Source organism: Brachyistius frenatus, unplaced genomic scaffold (assembly GCF_029030835.1).
Source record: "Brachyistius frenatus isolate BFR_SWC_R1_liver_20210118 unplaced genomic scaffold, ASM2903083v1 Contig_125, whole genome shotgun sequence".
NCBI lineage: Eukaryota > Metazoa > Chordata > Actinopteri > Embiotocidae > Brachyistius > Brachyistius frenatus.
The window spans coordinates 406,935-431,309 of record NW_027210724.1 but is presented as its reverse complement, the minus strand read 5'-3'; the positions used below and the strand labels follow the sequence as shown (position 1 = coordinate 431,309).

At 40.1% G+C, this 24,375-nt stretch overlaps 1 protein-coding gene across 1 annotated transcript in view; it reads right to left on the bottom strand.

The window, feature by feature from the left end:
* LOC138630003 (cytoplasmic phosphatidylinositol transfer protein 1-like) overlaps positions 1 to 24,375 on the bottom strand; it is a 66,000-nt gene that overhangs the window by 4,367 nt on the left and 37,258 nt on the right. The window contains exons 2-8 of the mRNA XM_069714081.1: positions 14,136 to 14,284; positions 9,901 to 9,989; positions 8,563 to 8,570; positions 6,724 to 6,795; positions 2,675 to 2,770; positions 1,871 to 2,026; positions 1,172 to 1,235 (exon numbers count right to left, since the gene is read on the bottom strand). Of these exons, the coding sequence (XP_069570182.1) occupies positions 1,172 to 1,235; positions 1,871 to 2,026; positions 2,675 to 2,770; positions 6,724 to 6,795; positions 8,563 to 8,570; positions 9,901 to 9,989; positions 14,136 to 14,284 (634 nt within the window). The remainder of the gene's footprint in view (positions 1 to 1,171; positions 1,236 to 1,870; positions 2,027 to 2,674; positions 2,771 to 6,723; positions 6,796 to 8,562; positions 8,571 to 9,900; positions 9,990 to 14,135; positions 14,285 to 24,375) is intronic.

Below are 24,375 nucleotides of genomic sequence, written 5' to 3'. Positions count from 1 at the left end.
TGAGGTTAAAGTTAGTGGTTAAAGTGCTAGCTTCCCAGGACCCAAAGAGTGTACAGGAGACAGCTAGACATGGCCGAGTCACACCAGGAGGAGAGGATGAATTAGGTCAAGGATGTTTCAAGATTTAGGAAAAGCATGAAGGCGTTGGATCATCGGAAGCACAAGAAAGAAACACCTGCCAAGATTCACTTATTCCACAGGCAAAATCATTCCAGGTGTGAAAAGATTTCAGGAGCATTTCAAAAAACATCCAGGTTGCAGGGAGTTGTGCTATTCATCGAAGAGTAAGAGGAGTATGTTTCATGGCAAAGATAATGAGCTTATTTTCTCTACGTCCTGCAGGTATGAAAAAAAAAAAAATAGCTGAGAGTGAGTAAATGTGTTGCAGCCACTTGTGGATGTAAACAGCGCAGCCGCTTGAGCAAAGAAGATACTCAAGGAAGCAAAAGCAGCTTTTATGTTCCAGTCAGTATATCATTCTTAACTGATTTAAATGTCCACTTGTTCCTTCATATAATAGATACCAATTGGTGTGCAAGATTTTTTTTTTTACCAAACTCGTACGTTTGCTATTTACAGCCACATACTTTGTTTTACTGATATCTAGTTTCAAATTAAGTTATTTAAGTAAATAATAGAGAAACCGTTTTTCAAAAATGTTCCTAATATTGTGCCAACTCTCAACTTTGCTTCAGTATATAGATACATAAACCAAAAAGTATGAATTTATCTATCCAGAAACATGAAAGGATGTGCATTAAGGCTTATTTTCAATGTGCAGGTTGCAATTCAAACAAAGTCCGACCATGCCTGGAGAGGGTTTACAGTCATTAGTGAGTTTGTGGTGGGAGGAGGATCCATGCTGTTGGATGATGAAAAGGACTGGCAGTGAACAGGCAAGATGCAGGTGGAGTGATTGCTCATGCATGCTGGTGAATAAACACTAATCCGAATACAGTGAATATTACAATCAGAGTAGCTGAAAGTACTAACATTTTAAAGAATAACTAGTTGCAGTGGAAGAAAAAAAGTAAACATTAATGAAGAGCTGCAAGGTAATACATGTCAAATATAAAAGGTTTACTACTGTATGCAGGTTCAACATTTATTCGGATAAGAAAAAGTAAATTATTTTATAATTTAAATAAGTTTAATAGTCTTGCAGACGTACCAATCCACTCATCCACCCAGGCAAAAGCCTGTCTGTGTCCCAGCAGCAGCACATCCCGAACCACCTATAACGCAACACAAAAGTGATCCAACATCTTTTAAGTCTTTTATTATTGAATGTTTAAACCCCAAATACTTAAGATTTAGGCAGTGAAGGTGTGATAGTTCCCATGAAATGATAAGAATTCAATCTTAGCGTCAGAAATATACACAAAAAAATTACCTCATTACTACATCGTAAAGTGACAAGATAAAATGCAATCCTATAATCTATCCAATTACCAACCATGAGATGGACCAAACAAGTGGAATTCAGACATTCAGAGCTGTACATGACATATACAGTATATGACCAACTGGAATTGTTGTGTGTGATTAAACACTAAGCCAAGTACAGTGATATTCTCTATTTTTCTGATAAAGTATATATTTGTGACCCCTTTTAAGTGATTTATATCATGACGAGGGGAGTCAGATTGTTGATTAGGATATTTTTGATAATTAAAACAATATAGAATAATGGCAGCCTCATTCTTTAAGTACAACCAAAAGGTTGGACAAGTGGATGAAATTAAAATAAATGTAGCCAAAGAAAGCTGTAAATACAGTTTGTATTACTGCAAGTTAAAAACCATTCAAAGATTTGAGGAAGTTTGATTATAACAAAAGGTAAACATTCATCCCGTGGTTGAGTTCTCACCTTGTGTACAAACTGCTCCACTCGTGTCTGCAGACCCCACACCTCAAACTTGACCGTGACCAGTTTGTACGAGCACATGATGGGATCCTGCGTGTCCCTCCAGCCCTCCTGAAGCATCCCTCGTGACGTCTTGTCAGATTTAAAATATCTCAAGTCCTGCAATAGTGTGTGTGTGTGGGGAGGGGAGGATGACACACAAACGTTTGATATGACAATAATTAACCCAAACCTTCAGGCAACGTTGTTTCTGCGCCCGAGTGGAGACAGACAGTGAGAGTCTAAACTTAGATGCATGACTTAACGTCAGTATTAAATACCACTCGAATTAACCCCTCTGGTCCTTAGAAAATCTCAACCCAGCCTCAATAGAGCTGAGGCAATATGTTATTAAACAGCTATGAAGAAAATTACCAGCTTTCACTTCACAGACTCTGAACTACAAAAAGGCTTTTAAAACTAGCGAGGATAGCTGCAGGACAAGTAGAAATAAGCTCTCAGATCCCCATAATTTGTAGAGGCCATGTTTGGGCAATTTTAATTTTATATTATCAAATATATTTTTATTGAATTTGTGACGCTCCTTGTAGAATAGAAGAGCTTTCTTCACTGGAAATTATTAGATACACAGTAAAATAACGTAGAAACAGAGAAAACAATCACAACATCAACTGAAATCATACTGCTCTGTGTAAATCCCATTGTCTTACTACCGTTTCCAGATTCAGCAGTACACTTACACCTCTCCAGTCGTGTTATCTCCCAGTAGCCCTAAGCATCTGAAAACTCACACCTACACAAGCTCACCTCAGACTCTTTATAGTAGCGCTCGGGGATCTCATCGTAGGCGATGTCGATGAAGCACACATCCCTCTCTTGCTCCTTCAGCTCGCCGTCGAAGATCTGAAAACAGGGCAGATCGGTTTGCCTCCCAGTGCCACTCAAAGTAATCTCCTCCAACTCAGAACTGTACCTATTGGGTGACTGAAGCTACTGATGTTTGACTGTGTATTTTGTCACACATTGCTTCTGTATGCTGCTGTAGCGAAAAAATGTCCCCTCGGGGATTAATAAAGTAACTACCTAACCTAACCTAACCTGTGTACCCTCATCGAAAGCCAAGCAGCTAGAAGTACACATTGTCATTGCCTACACAGCCATTAGGGGTCGCTCTCTGCCCATGTCTTCCATTCAATAGTGTAAATTGACACAGTGCTGACTTCAATTACTGTGTCATATGTTGATAAGTCAGCTGATTGTACAAAAAGTGAGTGCTTCTTTCCTTTTTCTCTTTTGTAATGTCTTTATTATTTGTAATGCTTTTTTCCCCAAGGATAAGCTCCTAAAAACTTAACAAAATTATGTTCTCTATGACAAGAGCAAGGCTTGCTTAAACATGTTGCTTTTGTATATTACAGACTAAATAGTGTGGTTGCTGTGGTTGAAGGTTACAGTTGAATTTCAAAGATGTGAACAGAGTAGGAGAAAAGGATGTCAGAAAGTTGATAAAAGACTGAGAGGAACATGGATTAGTTTAAACAGATGAAAAAAAGGGGGAAATGAGTTCACTAATTAATTGAGAGAACAGTTTTAAAGCAAATATCTTCAGTAGGCTTCAGAAGTTCGGCAAAAATACTTTAACAGACGGGAGTTTTGCAATTAATTAGTTTGTAGTTGCACTAATGCAACTGTACAGAAAGACAGAGGTTGGAAGAGTGAAAGATAAAGTGAACGCTACACACATTGGCAGCCCATGAGTGAAACATTCCTCGATGCCAGTGATCAAGACTTGTCACCTGTACATGTACTGTTAAAGGCTTTTACAGTGAGTTATTTTAAATATGCTCAAAGACACACCTACCTTAAAAGTAACTACAGCTCTAATGCTACTGCTTGTAACGTGACAATATTCTGTATGTTGTGGATCAATTGTTCAATAAGGGAAAATCTCAAAGTCTGTCAATGTTGTTTACTGGGCGTTGTCTCTATCCTGTTTGACGTTTCTTCCTGTTAAAAGAGAGTTTTTCCTTCCCAAATAGTCGTTCATGTGGGTATTGTTGAATTGTTGGTTTCCTTTCTATAATGGTATAATATTCTGTTGTTAGGACTTTACTATGTTCAGTGCCTTGATATAACTTGTGTTGTGATTTGACGCTATATAAATATAATTTATCTGAATTTGCCAATACACTATTTAAATATGTATGCCAGCATTTTTTGGTACACTTCATCTTGTTAATTTTTATGTCCGATTAAACTACAAATGCAAAACACAAGCAAGTTATTTCAGTAATATTAGCAGCAACATATTAATAGACCAAAAAAAAAAAAAATAGAAAATGAATTGTGTTTGAAGGTTGAAAAGTAAAAGAAGAAGAAAGAAACAGATGTGTTTTCTCATTCTGCTTGCTGTGTTTTTTAGGAGTCCTTGGAGAGATTAGAGCAACAGGAGTATTTAAGTATGAGCATGCTCGTGTGTGTGTGTGTGTGTGTGTGTGTGTGTGTGTGTGTGTGTGTGTGTGTGTGTGTGTGTGTGTGTGTGTGTGTGTGTGTGTGTGTGTGTGTGTGTGTCTTTGAACAGCAGTGTGGAATCCTGCATGTCATGTACTCTTACCACACCCTCCATTCAAAAAAGTAAAAAAGTGCATCACGTCCAGACCACTCACACACCCACTCATTTCCTGTCCATATAGCCATGATTTTTCTCCCTCACTTACAATATTCTATATTTTTCTTTCCTTACATCCTTTCGTCCGTCCTCCTTTCCATGTAGTTGGTCCTTCTCCCTTTCACTTTTTTTTTTGTTACTTGCTTACACAGTGTAAAGACGAGCCGAGAGGACAGATGTGGGTTACGCCCTAATAGTGGCTACAAAAGGGAAACATGACTCATGTTCAGAGAGCCTGTAGTTAAATTAAATCTTCAAAAGAACGCAGCCCACAGCTGAATTCGTATTATTTGACAGCCACCTTTATAGCAAATACACATCTCACAGTCATGACCTGGTCATACAACATGTAAAGGCTTTTGTTTATTCGCCCTAAAGATGTTATACAAAGTAGTGCACAGCTGTGTTATTGAATCAGTGACTCTCAGTGTGTCTGCGTGTGTTTCTGAGTGTAGACAGCACACACTCTTGCATCTCAACTCATATCCACAGGCATCTCAAACAGAATCAAACACACACACACGCAACCTCATATTTACGGGACACAACAGTGAATTCTCTTAGTTCTTATCCACGACTTGCATTTGTTGAAGGCGATTTCTGTTCTTAAAATATCATTTAAAAGGTCTTTGATCTATCGCCTTGTCTTGTCAGACCAAACAAGCATCAATCCAAGACATCACTCCATGTTTAATGCACACTGACAGCTTGTCCCTTTCTGTCTCCGTGCTTTATGAGCACATGTAAACCACTCAAACGCATCAACAAGATACTTGAGGCACTGGGAGCCATGCTCGGTGTACACATCTACCATTAAAAGCAACATATAAAGACACAATAAAATTACCCAGCTGGCCCCACACCACAATATATTTCAAGTTGTTTGTTCTTCTGCACACCAGCCGACCATTCCACTTCCTCACTGTCCAAGCACTGGCAGCCTTTCATTAAATGACTAATGCCTCCATAAACTGGAGCGTAGAGTGAGAGTCCAACAGTCCAAATGAAATTAGCTGCCCAAGAAGTGGAGCACTTTTTGGCAAACTCTCAAGACTCATGTATAGTTGGCAGAGTGATATGATGCACATGCGACTGTGAATTACCAAATCTGCCTGGATAATTTTACCCGCGTCGCCTTTGCAGAGGTCTTGTTATTCTACCATATGCATGTTACTGTATGTGCTATTTTGTTTTTAATTGGCTTATTTTGCTTTAAATGTTTCTGTACGAGAACAAGAAGAGACAGACGGCAGAATTACATGAAGCTGAGAGATTTCTGTGGGAGTTAGAGCTTCACTGATTAACAGACTGGGCCAATGGGCTGACATTAGCAGTAATGGTGTTTATGTCAACTGAGGAACAAGAAACAGAAACAGCTATGTATTATGTGTTCAGTAATGAATAAATAAGGAAGAGTTTATTTTTCAATTGTTAAGAGTTTCTGGTAGCTCATATATGGGTCACAAGTAGTGCATATGTTAAATATACTGTATACAAGCTGGTGTATTGTCATCAGGTTTTAAACTGTCATCCATCCATTATCTATCAATCCATTGCTATATCCTGAACAGGGTCACGGGGAGGGGGGGGGGGGGCTGGAGCCTATCCCAGCTCACTTTGGGTGAAGGCAGGGTACACGCTGGACAGGCCGTCAGCCTATCACAGGGCCAACACGTATAGACACATTCACACCAATGAACCTGACATGCATGGAGAACATTCAAACTCCACACAGAAAAGCCAGGATCGAACCCAGACCCTCCTCGCTGTGAGGCGATGGTGCAAACCATGGCACAACTGTGCCACCTTAAACTGTCATGTATGAGCCAAATTTGGGACCTTGCAATCTGTGCAGCACAGCACACAATGGAAGCAAGCTACAAACAGCTGTTTCTACACACCTCCCACCACTAACTTGGAATCATTTTTGTTATCTGGCCTTTCTGAGAATATTACCTGGTCAAATCAGTTCATTTTATGTTTTTGAAAAATTACTTGGTACTTGGTATTTTTTTTTTTTTTGACATAGCTGCACATGGTCCGAAAGTTGGAGAACTTCTGCCCCGTTCTTGAGGAGACATGCATGCAGATGTACAGGGCACTCATACTGTGTCCCATTGGGCATGTGACTGTGAGGAAACACCGAGATCACCATTCAAAGCTCCCACCTTACAATCAGTGTACTCACATTATCGTTGCATCCTTTGTTGTCCTCGTATTTTGTCTCTATGTGGATGGAGAACTTGGGCAGGAATGAGCACTGTGGATTACACAAGAAAAAGATGTAAAACCACTTGTAAAAAAACAACAACAAAAGAAGTAAGTATAATAAAAAGCAATGTGCTTGACAAAAGCACTGTGTATCAGAGTTTTTCCTTTGTTGTTGTTTAACTGCATTTTAAGGTTTTTAAAGAGTAAAAATAGAAGTTAACACACATTCACTTGTGATAATCAAGAGACGGTTACATGTTTGATGTTATATTTGTACTCTATAAAAGTGGACATTTCTACATGCTTTGTTGTACCATGTTTCAAAGTGCTTTGATCAGCGCAGAACTTTCTTCTCTCGCTCTACGTTTTTCCTCAGTGTATAGTAAGAAAACAAAAGCCCAAGCCGTGACAGACGGTGCAGGATTTCAGTTTCTATCTGCTTGTCAAAAGTGACAAATGCCAAGACAATTCTTAAGACTTTTGTGAGTCTTGTGCCTAAAAAACTAAATCGTGCATGGGTGTATTTACACTGACTCACACATGAGCACAAAACGCTCCCACACATAAACAAGGGACAATATTAAGCTTTCTGTCACTGTCACAACATTGTCCTCTTTCCCCTCTCATCCCCGCGCCCTAAAGCGGCCTGACTCGTGCTGTCGACATTTCTCACTCTGCACAACAGAAGCCCTACAGCTAAGCCTGATCACATGCATGTGCATCTTAAAATGTGTCATCTTGTTCTGCCAAAGCTTTAATGTGTTTCAAGAGTTAATCACAGGTCACATAGGGCACTCTGCTTATTAGTGAAAACATGCTGGTGGGTGTGTTTGTGTGCCTATGCTGTAGAAGTTCTTTTAATCAGCACAGATGAAAAAGATGTAGGTTTTGCCACTAACGAACCTAATCAGTTTGTGGGTGAATTCAGTAACCGTCAGATACTGGGGCTACACTTTAAAAGACCTAAAGGCTGCATGATTCACTTCTGCAAACAGGGTTTACAGCCTCTGAAAAGATTGAACCACACATACGTTAATGTGGTAATGTTTGCATTTCTGTAACATTTGACTAGTTACAGGCTAACCAGCTGACTCACTTTAGTATGTTTAGAGTATGTTACTAGGTGTTTATCATGTAAATCAGGGGTCTTCAACCCAGAGCTCGGGAACTACCAGTATCCTGCGACCCAGTTCTGAGTAGATTGCTGAAGGTTTGAATAATATGCAGCGTTTCCCCTGCATACACTTACTTCGGCGGGCAGGCGGGGCCAGGTATATTGAGGGCTGCCCAAATATATTTGGTAATGAATTTCAGCAATTTTTTAGTAATCTATTTTTTAATCTGTCCAAGAAAAAAATCTCCCTTTTTAAACGTAAAAGTCCCCCAGTCACACACAGGGTGCAGCCATATACCGTTTTGACCTAGACGTGCGTTTCTCTCAGGCGGGGCGGGCGGTCCCAATCGAAGGGGAAACACTAGATATCGCTAATTAAATCTTATGCCAGTGCGCTTTATTTGACACGTTTTGAACCAGTTTGGCCACACACAAGTTGCGGAGGAAAACAAATTGGATCCCCTGATGTAGATAAAAACAAACAGTGAAAGAGTAAATGTAGGAGGGGCTATTAGACAGCTTCAAGTGAAGAAGTGAGACACGATTCCTGTTTTTCTTTGTGTTTTGAACTCCATGTTGCCACAAATCCAACATGATGTGATCATAAAGAAATTCAGGGCATCTTCTATGTCTTCAATTAGCTCTAAATAGTTGCAAAGCAAAAAAAAAAGAAGGTGTGAAACACGCATCGAGAATACTCACAGTATATTCTTCAGACAGAGGTGACAGACATCAGGTCAGGGCACAGGAAAAACAACAGAGACAAGATTAGTTACACAGCCTTACAAGCATTTCCACAGAATGAAATGTGAAGGCCACAATAGATTAAAAAAAAAAAAAAAAGTGTCAGACTGCATAAAATCCTGAGTGTCACATATTTGATCCCTCACTTCACCCCCTCCTTTGTGAATTTCTTCCCTACTTTCTCTGAATTTGCGCTCATCAAAATAAAAAAAAATCCCTTTCATCCGTGTTCCTCATCTCATAGCAATTTGTTTTTAATGATCAGAAACATTAAAGTATCACAGGAATATGTCCTGTGCACCGGTGCTCTGATCATTGCACTCCTGAATACTGGTTGCTTGTGATGTTGGTGATTCACGCAAGGTTCCACTGCTCATCGAGAGTCAGCGTGTATTGAAAGCATTTGCATTCTGGCAAAAAACTGTAAACATGTAAATATGTGACAGCTTGAGCATGTTTCCATGGCATTAACATGTTTGCTTGCAAGACACCATGTGAGAAAGGGCAAACAGTGATAAACAAAAAGCTGCAATGGTGCGTCTGACAGTGTCATCAGTGTCGCATCATCACTTCTGAGTTCGCATTAGATCTACCGTATCTGCTGATGCTATCACTTGTAAATACCGTCAGCTTTTTGAGTTTAAGTTTATACTTTATCGATCAATGTTGAAAAATCCTCCTTCCTGACCTCACACATTTCATTAACATTTTGCTTAGGTTGCAATAAAAACGTATTTCCTGTGTCGCAGTCTCCAGCTCATGATCCACATGTCCATACTTACTATAAGCCTGACTGTGGTCAAACCTCCATATGTCCTTCACATACCACATATGGAGCAGCTGAAAAGTGAGCATCAGAAATCCCTAGATTATACAACATTATGTCTGGGCCTGCACAGGGGCTTTGGTGCAAAAAGCTTTTTCCACAAAGTAAAAAAAAAAAAAAAAAAAAAAAAGCGCTGTAAAGATCGGCAGTCCTGTATCATGTCTCCTCTCCATGCTTTTTGAAAATCATCATTTCACACCAAATGAAGTGTTTGCACCGATGGTGAGAGCACAGTGAACTGTGTCTTGACAAAAAAAACCATTTTAAAACAGAGAAGCTGACTCAAGGAAAAAAAAAAAAAAAAGTCCTCATGTGACTGCAGTGCTGAGCCTCTCACTGGTTCTACACCTGACAAGAATTAGCGAAGTCACAGTGGGGCTCCTTCTGTAACAGCAGCTACCTGGATTTGATACGAGGTGAGTGGTGAACAGCTGAATAGTCTGGCAAACACATTTGCACTGTAGACTCACCTGTTATGGTGTAAGGGTAGTAGTTCCATGCTTTCTCCGTCACGTAGAAAATTTTAGGAACCACTGCTCGGGCCCAGGTGGGTAATTTACTGCAGGGAGACATTGAGACAGACAGAGACGAATGAGGAGCGGGACAGGGAGCGTGTATCAGCGAAGGATTTATTGGGGGGTGAAATTGGTTCCAAAAAAAAAGAAAAAGGGCTTCCAAAAAAGCTTTGATTTTAGGAAGTTGGTCTCCTTTCAGTCTTACAAAAAGAGACCAAAACATATTTTACTGAACATTAGGATATCTCCATGGTGCCTATAAAACCTTTAAGGACCCTTTTGGAACTACAAGGAAAAGTAAGGACCAAAAAGCAACATGAGGACCCAAATCTTCTAATCATGGATTAAGTACTGCATGGCTTGGTATTAAATTGGAAAATTGGATCTGTTTTCAGGAACATCCAGTTCACATTCACACAATCACCGTTTGATCTGCTGGTTATGGAGCAGCATCAGTGGAATAGCTGGAAGTTAAGGCCTGTAAGTGCTCCAAAAGTACGCAAGCGGCGGGAATTAGGGAGGAACAAGTGCTAGTCTTTCTATTTCCCATAAATCAGCTGCGTAGCAGCATAAAGAATGCCTTTATGAAAGCGGTTACTCACTGAAGTAAAAATATGATCTTAAAAATAGAACTTGTTTTCAGAGTATTGGAATATTTCAAAGGCCGAGAACAATTTGCTTTGCAGAGTAGATTACCTTTTTCTCGCTTCACATCTATGAATATTTGCTGCTTTTCTTGTTTGTAAATAGGAAACAACATTTTGTGGTCTGACAAAACAAGATTGATTTGTAAACCAAAAAAATCTTTGCAGTTTGCCATGTTCTGGTCACTGCACAACAAAGGAACAAGATATAACATGTTAATGTGTCCCAGGTCGACAATTTCTTTGGACGGAGCCAGACGAGCAATTTCCCTCAGTGTCCAGTGTTGTGCTGAACTAAGATAACAAGCTGCTAGCTGTAGCTTCATATTTAGTAGAGATATCAGAGCGGTATTAATTAAACTCCTGGAAATGATGAACAGTTCCTTAGGTTGCAGCCTCAGATTGAGACTTGAGACTTTTCTTAACCTGTTAGCCCTTTTCTGCACCCTGAACCTCCGTATTATATGTTATGTCAGTATGTGCACTCAGGTGACTTGATCTGCGACTTTGCATGCTTGACATTCTCTAATGTCGAACTCTGAGCTCTGGTAAGATTTTAATTAAGGCTGCGCAAAGAACTTATTTATGAGACGTGTCAAACACCAAAGTGTTTGACTTCTATCGAAGGAGAAATCTCCGGGGTTGAAAAAGTGCCAAAAACTGCATTTCCTCCAGTGGCGACTTGAAGACGGCTCCAAAAGTGAGTACGTCTGCATATACTTCAATTTCAAAATACTTAATTTTACAGAAGAAATAAACATCTTTTCAGTATGGTACAAAACGGTTTTGGTCTGTTTCAGCTAGGTTGGCTTGCCATCTTCAAGTTTAAGCCATTGACTTTCAGTCAGAGCCATACAAGCAAAGACTCTTGTTGGCGCTGATTTCAGCAACCAGGCTTCACTGGGCCCACCTCAGCTCCACCCACGCACCTCCTTTTGCTAATTTTTGGATTAACTGGGAGTACGGCTGACTCTGGCACTGCCAAGATTGTGATGGTCAGAGTCATCGACACCGAGTTTCGAAACCACTCTGCAGCAAATTGGCGACATTACGGAGGCCATGTCCATTATTTCGACAGGCTCGATTGTTTGATTGATTGACAGGAAAACATTTCCTCAAGGAGGGACAAAAATGGTGTTCGTTGCGTCGTGATCGCTGTGCATGAAATCAGCCTTCGATGGTCACATATTGTGAATGTTGGCAGGCAGGCTCTCTCTCGCCTCCCTTTAACAAAAGAGACTGACACTCCTCCCACACGTCCATCTGTTGATTCCTCCCATTCCCTCCCTGTCCTTTTAAAAGGTCTTTGCCAAAATCTGCTGCGATGGAGCCCACGTTGCTTTCATACCAAAGCTGGTGGTTGTATTTAAAAAACAAAAACAAAACAACAAAAAAACCACTTAAGGAAAGGCAACACTTATTTAATCATAACGTCAACCATTCCTTCTCTGCTCTTGAAATGAAAGTTATTGACAGAACAAACATGGACGTGTTCGGGTTGGATGTGATCAAGCCAAGTAGTAAAGTACTGTACGAGGCAGATTGTGGAGAGCTAATGAGGTGGCTGAAGCGTGACAGAAGGAGTCCAGATTGAGTCCCCTGCTGGTGTATCAAAGCTAAATGTTTAGTTGTTGCAGAGTCACAAGGTAGGCCAGTTGAATGGGCCAGATCAGTAGTTAATCATGGTTATTGATTTCATGCGACAAAAACTGGATTGTACATGACTTTATGCAAGATCAGGAACGAGCACCTGCACACCTCTGAACAACCAGAAATTACTAATAGGTTAGATTTTTTTTTTTTTTCTGTTTCTTGTCTGAAGGGTATGTTCCTTTTATCATTCAGAGGTGTACGCTTTTAATAATAGCACAGATGTGTTTATCAGGTTCATATTTAGAGCTTTTACATTCTATCAGACACAGAACCAGACTAACACCTTTTCGGCACAAAGACTTACAGGTCAACAGGTGTGTGAGGGAACCACAGTAAGTCATGTTAGTGGGGTTTTTTCCCCAGTATGCGTTCATAGATTTTACCTAAAAGAAATTAGAGTTACCATGGTGACAGGTCAACACTGTATTTTTCGATATAAACAGATTCAAATGGACATAAAAGCTAAGAGTTGGGTGGTTGCTGTTTTTTTTATTGGTTTTTTTAATGTCTCTTTCTACATTCCTTTTCATTATTTTTTGCATTGCCTCAATACAAATTCCTCCTTTGTAACAATAGTTTTAATAAGCTGTTGAAATCTGGTAAAAAATTAATTGTGAATTAAATGAACTGGCTTGAAGAGAGTACAGGAAATATTTGTCCTGAGATGTTGGCCATATTTTAGAAAAAACAAAGCTGAACACACTTTAAAATGCATTAACTATGGCTTTTGTGTGTCCAGGTTGTCATGCATGGATATCTTTGAAATTAAAACTCGTTCTGAATGGGTGTGTCAAGACAAAAACCCGAGGCTTATTTATTACACTACAATTATTATGCCTTTGCTTTTCATCCCATGGTTTCTGTACCATGAAAAAAAAAAAAGCCTCAAGCAACTGTTTTTTTGATTTGGAAGAATTTGTTAATAAAATTCTTCATTTATATTCTTACTTTTCTAATTCAACAGAGAGAAAACTGAATAAAAAATACCTCAATGAAAAATCCTATTTATCTGTTTGCTGCCTTTGCCTTCTCTCGCTCCTCTGCAGAGAAGAGCGGTGCTGACTCAACATAATTAGTTCCCCGGCATAGCGAACGCTGACACAGGTATTTGTGCTCAGAGAAATGGCCTATGGCACCTCTGCCTCTTTCCCTTTTCTCTCTCACTCTTGACATTTTTTTGTTTCTTTTCTCATTTTCTTTTCCTCTTTCTTCTCTTCAACATATTCTCTTTCCTTCTTTCTGTCAGCTCGCTTTTATTCCTGTAAAAAAAAAAAATGTTGTATGTAGAACAAAGTCCACAAAAAGGCTAATGGGATGCAGTGAGATGCACCAGGATAAGTACGTCAGCATGTCACGTACAGACCTCATCAATAGACTGAATTTAATCCAGCTGCTTTACACACCCAGTACACCAGGAATTTCTAACTTTGTAAAAAAAAATTAAAAAAAATCATGGCTTAAGATGATCTCTTTTTTGAATAAGTGAGTTTCAAAACAGAAGATCAAGTCCCAGGTGGCAAACAAGCCTTTAAGAAAGTGGCTTTTGGCTCATTTGGCATTTTTGTAATGTTATTTATTTAGTGTTTCAGTTCTGCAGTGCGCTAAGGGGCTCATTCAGTCAACCAATGTGAGCTTGATACCATTGATGCTATATTGAATGTTGAGAAGGTTTCTGTGAACAGTCCTATTTTCGTTAACTGTTCAAACACAATGGCTAATGTCATTCTTCCCAATTCACAAAATATGTCCCGAGGGAAAGAGGACTGTGCCAAACACAGACATCTCTGTTCGGGAGTTGGCTACAGACTGAATCAAAATGACATTACATCAACTGCAACAAAGAGTCTAACAGTACCCCACACACCATGTCGTAATCACATGTCGAGCACTGACCTGTTGAGGTAGACGCGTTTCTCTGTGAACTGTCCTTGGCCGTGCGCCGGGTCTTCATACGGTTCGTTCTGGACGACCTCCACCCCTTCTCCTCGATCACTCTGCTCGTGGCTGTGTTTACTGATCATGTACAGCTGTCCGATCCGGTACTGAAGGAGGAAACAAAGACAGGATGAGTTCACATACTTCAGTGTGACAGCAACTGACTCCAATTAAAAGTTGAGACATTACTGAAACAGGCATAAGGCACATTACATTCATAGACAACCAAACTGGACGGCTCAACAGTCAAGTGTTAAACTGAAAAAACAACCTCATCACAAGGTCCATTTCAGTGGCCGTTATGAAGCTTTGGATCATATCACACAAACCTGATTATCCGTTAAATGGACCTTGTTATTTTTCAACCGTTTAAAGTACTGCTTCACCACAGCCTGCATCCTATTTCTCAAGGCTTCATTCAACTTTTGAAAGTCACCTAAACTGAGAAAACATTGGAAAACAAATGTTCAGCCAAAGTTCGAACTTGTAGTTTAAGGCAAACCAAAGGTGATGTCACTGTTGGTTGCCCCTTAGGTAAAATTTTGCGTTTAGATTACTTTAACCATGAATCGCCTGAATGGTCTGCATATTATGATTTACTTTACATTATATACTTTATTTTAGAGGATTGAGTGAATTAAAAAGATTAACGAACCAAGTGACATCACGTCCACTTCTTCATCAATGTCTTTAATGAAAGGTCAGCGTCACAGTTTGTTTGTGGCAAAGCACTTCTGTTTTAATGAACTCTGTGGCATTCGTGCGCACTGGACCATGTTCAGTTAATTAAATTCTGCGGCCATGTAACATCAGATTGTCTTTTAGTGTCAGATGCCCGGGAGCAAGTTTCTTTTAGTCAGTCCATGAACTATAGATCCGCCGAATGAACACGACACCTCTGTCTGCTTTTGATCTACCATCTTTATTTTCTCAATCCAAAACTTTGGCTTGTGACAAAAGTCACAGAAAGAAGAAAGAGAGGTACAGAAACGAATGAGCTGACTGAGGAGAGACTGAGGAGCATCGAAGGAGGGCAACTTAATGAGAAGGAGGGGCTGAAATTAAACCAGAGAAAAGAGACAACTAGACATTTGACAGATCCGCAAGAGTAAATGAGAAACGATGAGAAAAATGAGGCGTTAACTGCAAGAAAAAGAGGGTTGGATGATGGCCGATATAATCCTTTTATCTATTACGGGCTGTGAACAGCTGCACCCTGCTCACTCACCATAGACTTTCTTTCCCATCTGTGCGCTTCTCTCCCACAACACGAGCCTCAGTTTAAAAAGACATCTCAGCAGTGAGAGCTGGGGCCTGGTAATAAAGGAGAGTCAAAGCAACCATATTCCCCTGGATTCCACACTGCCTCCATTCCTGACCTTTACCTGAGCTGTGAAATGCTGTCAGGGTAAAATGTGAAGTGTTTACCCAAAACAGCTCCCAGAGGTGGGCTCTTAAAATGGCGTCAGCACCTAGCTGCGGGTGTAAATCTTTGATGGATACACCTATTTACAGGTGTGGTCTGAAATGAATAAAAACGATTACTTAAAACCTCCATAGTCATTAGTCCAGACTTCGATCCCATCATGGTGGGATTTGCATGGTTTGGGGCATCTGAGGTTTCCAGGAAGCCAATTTTCACGCAATACAATTACCTCAGAGTAAACGTAGGACTGTTAAGTGCTGACACTACAATATACACAGAATATAATCGTTTGTTTGATACTGTACATTCATTACGTTTTCCTAATTAACTAATAGTCTGATGAACTAATTCCATGAATCTAACAAATCTTAGTGTTCTGCTGAGGTTGTGGTGATGATCACTGCTCAACAGAACTCTCCGTTCTGCCTCGAGGACAAGAGCGTAATCATCTGAAAACACTCCCAACACAGTAACGAGGCTGTAACACGGCTGATGATTCAGTCGAGCCTTTGATTGATTCTGATTACGTATGGGGCAGGAGGCAAAACATTGTTTTTTTTTTTTTTTTTAAATCAACCCCTTTTCCAGTTCACACACTTCATGTGTCTCACTTATGTCCTCAGCTGATTGATGTCTGGTCACTTTAATGAAAGGAAGACTGCTGAAAATCAGAGTTCAGCTAGAATGTAAAACAGCAGTTAGTCGTGGCATAGACCTTTAACAGACCTATTCCTATAATATTAAGTCCCTCCAGGAAATCACATGTTCCTTTCCTGGACTTACATTGTCTTTGTTTTTTTCATCAATCACAAAAAAAACTGCAAAATCCTAGAGGGAAATATAAATCTACCATTTCAAATATTCCTGGTTATCCTTAAAATAAATATATCCATGAAACTAAATGAGAGACTAAGACTTTTCCCAACACATCCTCCTCCCGAACCTATTCAGACCTGGTTCAGGTAGTAGTTGTAGGTGCAGTACACCTGACACATTTTCATTTGGACACACAACAGGGGGAGGCTTTCACCCAGATGTAACATCCACACGTGTATGCAAAACAACACAGATGTGCGCACAAACAAGGACAGTATTTCGTGCATTTACTCCCTTATGACGCAGTAACGACTCATTGTTACAGTGGTCTTGTATTCTAAAATCAACATGCAGGCAATATATTTTGCATTCAATACCACCGGTAACCTGATATAATGGGTTTCCTGTGCATACATTCCTCAGCTGCCTCAACACAATTCTTCCTCACAGTCTATGCACTGAAGGTCACAAACCCAGCTGCAGCACCTTGGCTCTGTGGCTGCTTTCAGTGTAAAAGTTTGAAAGGGCAGTCGTGCAATGACTCACTTCCTCTGTATCTGTTCACTCAGAGGCCCACGGTCTCCAAACAACAACTTAACGGCTGCGTTCGAATGTCAGAAAATAAATTGTGATTACGAATATTAAGGAGACACACACACAAACACGCTTAAAATGGCTGAATGACAACATTCCCAGAGTAGAGCCAAACATGGCGGCAGTTTAAGATCAGGGCTGAACAGTTATTAAGACGCGCCGTGTTTGGCTGACCTCAGCCACACAGAGACATGTTATATAAAAATGTTTTCCATCTCTTTTTTTTTCCTTTTTTTTTTTTCAGGCTTGTTTCCCTCCTCGCAGAATGTTTTGCATTAGTCTACTGCTGTAAATTGATTACGCAGCGACTGCTATGAAAGCCAGAGAAAGAAGGTAAACTTTGTTTATGCTTCCAACTACAATTCTCTTTGTTTTGATTAGAGGATTCATCAATCAATCAGTCATTTATTTTCCAACCATTTTGATAAGCAATTCACTGTTTATGATTTCTTGCTTGTTTTTGTTCTTGCATTGCAGTAAACTGAATTTCTTCGGATTCAGATTTTGCGGTCAGCGAAACAGAAAAACAATTAAGTTAACACTTGGTTGGTAACATTGGGCACCAGGAAATCATTCTGGACACTTTTTAAATTGTTTTCTCATGGTTTGGAGACAAAGTTATGAACAGAGAAAATAATAGACACTAATAAATAAACTAAAATGATCAAATGAGTAAAATATTTTGGTGAACTAAAACCACTAGATTTAACCCCTTGACAGTTAACTGCAAAATTCGATGCAACAGAAATGAACAAATACGCCACTCAATTAAGTCATTGTAGTACCAGCGGCCTCTTCGGTGAATGTGCCTCACTTGGCAACATATCAAAATATAGCGCCGGTTGATACGACCCAGTGCCAGTACAGAAACCTCCCGAGAGGAAAGGGTGAACCGAAGTGGGAGTTACATTCTATAACGACAAAGTCGGTGCCAAGGCGACAAAGCACTAAATACTGAGTGGTTGTACAAATCATTGTTCCTCCGGGTGGACAGTATTATTGTATTGTATAGTATTGTTAATTAGCTTGCTGTTGAGGTGCTGCTACTGCAGCATTTTTGAATTTTGGACAGAGTCACGAGGACAGGAGGAGCAAGCTATGAACACAAACCTAACATTTTTATAAAGCCGATACACTTATTCACAAGCGGTTTACACATTCAGCAGATACATAACTACTGTTCAGTTGGATTTGGGTCAACTGATGGATGTCCAATGTTCACTCTCTTTTTAGTTCTGTTTACCAACTCCTGAGGGAAATATGTGGCTCTGTACCTGCTAAGTGCACCACTATGTTAAGTTCGTTGTTTCCCCAGCAACAAGCAAAGGGTTGCTTTTTTTCTGGTTGTTGTCTTCTTGAAAACAGTAAAGAAAAACAAAAAGATTTGCAGAATTATGGCATAAGGTGAATTGTTGGGTGATAATTCTCTGCAGGTTTATTTGTCACTACAGCACTACATTTTTCATACAAATAGTCGCATCATCTATTGTTAATATATTAATAATAGATCATTAGTTATAGCTTTTTTTTTTTTTTTTTTTTTTAGCAATCACTTACACCTAAACTTTTCTAAACCAACTTTCACAGCCACTGAAAAGTTCAGGAGGAGTTCAGTAAGTGTCGCAGGGACATGTCACGTTGCAAGATTATGAAATTCATTAGGCAAAAGGACATTTTCAGCACCCGCAGCACACCTTCAGGACATTTTGAGAGTCGGCAGGCCGAGTCCTCATACGACCTGTACGCAGTGCGAGGACCCGTGCAGCACAGTCAGAACTGCACTTCATCATGTGTTATCTAATAATGATACGGGGGTAGCCCCATTCAACCATGCGTAAGTAAAGAGCAGTGGAACATTTATTAATATAGATGAGGTCTCTTTGTGCTTCAGTCAGCCTGTATTGTGTTGGTTTATGAAGCAGTTCGCAGTCTGTCACAATAAATGAATTTTTTTTAAATGTCAAGAGGATCAGCACTGAAAAAAAAAAAAAACTCTGCTCATTTCTGATATTTTATTAATGCAGCACAAAACCAAGGCTGTATGATCTTTAATTACCAACATTATTTCTCTTATCTCTTACCAAGCAACAGCCAAAACAAATCGATGCGAACATATTCTTTTTGGATCCTGTCGATTCAGTCTCTCCCTAACCTGCTCGATTCATCAAATTTCACCTTTTGAAGCCTCGAAAGCAAAGGCGTTTCTAAAAATAGCTCTGGGCAGTGGGGAGAGTGAGCCTGCCAGGTTAAGAGCTACTGTAAATAATGCAGATGCACTCCACCCCTCTTCTCAACGTCACATACAAAATGAGGGAGGCGAGTGGTGTGGACTCAAAAACACAGGAGACTGCAGAGGACAAGCGGAGGGAGACATCCGGGGGAAGGTTTTGTGAGTCCTTTGTAAGGACAAAGTTGCCGTGAATGAGAGAGAAGTACAGACAGACAGAAATTAAGGCTTAGGACACGGTGTTACACAGGCAGTAAAGCATGACATCAGACTAATTCAATTTCTGTTGAGGCAAAAGATGCCCTTATCCATTCATTTCGTCATCGATGAACTGCAGTGGCCATCAACTTAATATCAAGGACTTGCATTATCCAAGCCTCTTCTAAAGCCCATGTGATGATTTGAAATGTTAGAGGACGCCATGAATAGGTGAAAACAGGCCGCTACCATATTAGGGAAGGTTTGCAGAACAACAAATAAAATCTACTGGCTGGTTGGAGAGCACTGTTATTTTTCCCCATTGGGGCATTACAAGCAATCATTTCAGAGAAAGCTGCAGCACTGGAGTACTACTCACTCTGTCTCTTGTCTGGAATCTTCACAGCGTGATCAATCATTTAGCGGCATGATGCAGCCGGCACAAAGAGGCCAGTACTTGCCTCCCCTTCATTCGATTTGTCTGATGACAAGGCACTTTGGTTTGCTGTTGCTCATTAATCAATGCCAATAAACTAGAGCGTGTTGTCATCATCACCCCTGTTACATAGATGTACTGGAGGTCATTGAAACCCAAATCCACAGATTGACAGGGCTACATTCTTGTGAATGTAAGATCAAGCCACGGTGGTGTCCTGCTGGTCTGTAGCACCTCAACTCCATATAATTTCCGCTTTTCAGAAAAATAACAAACAATGAAGGGTAAGCCATTGATTTTTTTCAACTTGGGACTCGATCTTAGGGTACACCTCGTGCAAAGTGGCTCAAAGCGCAACTGTCTTGGGTAGCTTCAGATTGAAACAGTCGTCACTCTCCTGTCCAAGGCCCACGCTGTGTAAATAGCAAATGTACCTGCGCCCATCCGAGCGCCCGTAAGTGTTATTAAAGAAGCTTTGTCTACTATGAAGCTACCTGACCTGGCTGACGTGCTGAGCTCTCACCGTAGGCTATACTACTTGCTGTTTGTTGTGTTAAATAAAGGTCTGCAGATAAAAATGCATTTATTGCATCCTCTATGCATAAAATGAACAGTCAATCTTCCATATTTCCATCAAAAAAAATTCTCTAATCCCATAACCCACCACGAAATTAGCACCAAGACCATCAACACCCCTAAGTTTTCAAAGCACTTTACTCCATTTCAAGTTGAATTTTTTAAATAACAAGAATTTCACGTCATGCACATTAAAATCTTGGTCAGCAGCTGCACTCTGTCACATGGCAGTGCCATACTCTGACAGGATTAAAGAGGGAATGGTCTGACATGAAGTTAGATACTAACTAAGTAGTGACCTGCATGAAGAACCTGAGTCAGCTGTCCAACAGAGACACCTGAATTCACCCTCGTGTTGTCCTCGGGTCAAAATGACCCGCAGCTGTGTTTAACCAAGTTCTATTTTATTTCTATATTTTTATATTTTTTTGGGATCATTGGTCAACATTCTTTAAAGAAACCCTCACAGCCTCCGTGTCACCAATGATCCCAAAAAATATGAAAATAAAATAGAACTTGGTTGAATACAGCTGCGGGTCATTTTGACCCAAGGACAACACAAGGGTTAGGGAGATCTCAGTAAATTGGTAAACTATGTGGATTCTTTTAAAATCACTCCATGCTCAATGCAAAATCGTCTAACAAATTTGCATTCAGTGCCTCTGGGTTCTCCCTCAGAAAAAAAACAACACACTATACTCACTTGCATCTCAAATAATTTAGATTATTCATATTTCAGTCATTTTAAATTTTTCAGTCCAGTTCACTTTTATTTATTTATCCATCTATCTTTTATCCACTTTCAGTCCTCTGTTTATTAACTACAATCTAAAGGACCAATCAACACAAATATTTCCATTCATTCACCAAAAACAAGTAACAATTTACTGCTCACATTAAGAAGGGCTTAAAAAAGTCTAGACAAGCCGTCAGGCAACCAGACGCATGGCTGTGCTGGCGATATGAATAAACAACTAGCTGCGTTAAGCTGTATCGATCAAGATGTGGTCTATCTGGACTCCTTCTGCATTCCTGTGCAGTCAATAATGATACAGCGCAGTCATCAAGAAAGTGGAGGAGGAGGGTGAAAGAGGAGAAGAAAGAGAGGGACTAGCATCCTTGTATGGTCTGAAAAGCCACAGTGCTGTCGTCGAGGGGGATGGGAAGGGAGGTCAAATAAGGGATGGAAAAAAAGAAAAAAAAAAGAGAGTGAGGATAAAGGGGGGAAACCGATAGAACAGAGGATGAGAGGAAAACGGGAGGGAAGAAAGAGACAGTAACAGAGGAGGAGTTGTGATTAACAAGCTGCATATAATTGTGTCACTGTGCTTCAAGGCTTCTGCATACAGAGAACAGGGAACTCAAATGAATGAGCGCAATAAAGCAAGACAGGCAAGAATGGGTGGAGGACAGAGTGGAATAATTTGCCTTCCATTGAGAGATGATCTCCCTCGTTATTCTGGGTGACAATATCCCTCGGCAAAGATACAGAGGCCCTGAGTACTTTGACTTCAAGGGCACGCAACAGCAAACATAATGATGAAAGCTTTTCAGCTTGGCTCTTAATTATATATGGGAGAAAGGCTGTGGCTCTTAGTTAGGGAACAAGAGTCAGATTAGCAAGCAAGCCTGTTTTAAGTGTATTGTTGTTGAGGACGTGTTAATAATGTCAACTTTGAACCTGGTAAATAAAATGCTGAACAACTCAAAACAATTTCTTCAGCGTAAGCAGCATGGGCCGTCTCGTGTGGGAAGTTGAAATACAATGGGAATAGCCGAAAAACAAAGCTGAAGTCTCACCTACATGTTTCCTGTATAAGTGCCATTTCTAAGCCTGGCTTAAGTTTATAGGTTTATTGTTTGGAGTATCTTTTTGTGATGAAGTCCCTGATTTGCTGACCGTGTATAATCACACAAATAAAATTGACCAGTCCAACGTATTACAAATGTGATTTTGAATTTCTATCCCTCATGTGTTGTAACATTGAGGAATAGATTATGGATTAACTTTTAAATGTATGCTTTTCAGAAGAAGAAAAATAAATGACCTTCAGGATACAGAAGTCCTTGACATCAGCCAAAGACTCCTATGAAAAACTAAAGTATCAGTGAGGACATAATTAACCATCAGTCCAACAGCGCTGCTCCTCAGCAGCCAGGTCAGCACACCTCTCTATTTAAATGTCAATGTGAGGTAACTGCTACACTAATAGCTCTGATAATCACTGTGTTCCACTTGTAGAGGCCCACGTTAATGCCCTCCAGGACCATTTGGTGCTCGGTAAGAGACGAATTGGAAAGAAAATGTCAGGGCTTGTGCGATTTTAATCGCTTAATTTCCACCTGAAATAGTGAAATCGTTTCTGAGAAGACCAATGTAAAAATAATCCTGGGACTCGCAGCCCGTATAAATGAGCTCAGTGTGATTTTCTTACCCACTCTGTGAATGAGTCTATGTGGGAAGCATGAGTGTGAATTGAGCTATTATGATCGCACGTTGAGGATCTGTGATGACGTAAGCAGAGACGTGGAGAGGTTTTTTTTTAAATTATCGTCTGAGGACATTTTTACTAGAAAAAAGCACACCTAACAGTCACCCACACGGTGTTAAAAATTGTTTTTCAGAGGGAGTCATACACCCGTGTTAAATTAAAAAGAAATACCAAGGATGGCGCCGATATCGGTATTTGAACATCGTTTATTAGGGCCCGGGCACCGAATGGTTTGTTTTATTTTTTTTGTCAAAAAATATCAGAATATAACCCCATTTTATTTAAAAACTGATAAGGGAGTATGGCTATGATCAGCGACAGATGCAAGTGCTGATTAACAGTGCTTGTAAAAATTGTGGTAACTGTGGCTTCCCACTTCATGCACCTTCTTCAGTCTTGGACAATGGTATTCTCCATCTTTTGAAACACAAATGCCACTCAAAACACATCGTCCGGCTTAGGTGCACGCAACAGTTGTAAAAAAATAAAAATAAAAAATAAATAAAACATGTTTGATATAGGTCCTGATGTTAGTCATGCTCCATGCTTGGTTGAGCTCCGTTAAAAAGCTATGGGAAGTCTCAAAATATTTTGATCTTGTAGACAACCTAAAAAGGTGCAGAAAAATGTAAATCTTACCTTTCTATGTAGAAAAGATTACACAGGTTTACAACCTTTCTTACATCCATCTATCACGTGTGCGCGCGCGCGCACACACACACACACACACACACACACACACACACACACACACACACACACACACACACACACACAATCCCATACTGCTGGCAAAGTTATGAGCCCATTCCTTTACAATTTCATTACCCATCATGGTAAACACACACAAACGCACACATACACACTGAGCCACAGACACATGCAATCTTCTTGCCCTTTTCAGTACACATTTAATCAACTGGGTGGCAGTGAGCGGTGCTGCTCTCCTTAGATAAGATTATCCTTTAGCTGTAAGCCTGACAGTCAATACGTGGACCAGAGTTATAATTAGTGCATACGCGTGTGTGTGTGTATGAAGGCAAAAGAGAGAGACAGGGCAAATGAACAAGACAGACCAAGATAGTAAAGATAGTGAGTGAGTGAGAGAGAGAGAGAAAAAGACGAAGAGAACTTATCAGTGTTGCCCAATCTGAGCACCATAAACACAAGAAATCAATGTGCAGGTAGAAAAAAAACGTCCGCAGTACATCTCTCTCCCATCCTCACGCTTTCATCAGGGTCTGACTGAGAAGGTGACAACAGTGAAGACTGGAAGACAGAATTCTGACTGGACTAACATTTGGAGCTATAGCTTTCTTCCTATAGCAATCACACAATGTGTTTTATGGGTGTAGAAGTGGAAACTGGAGCTTTTACTGCCTAAGGTACTAAACCTTCTATACAAGTTGATAACATAAAACAAAGAGACCTAC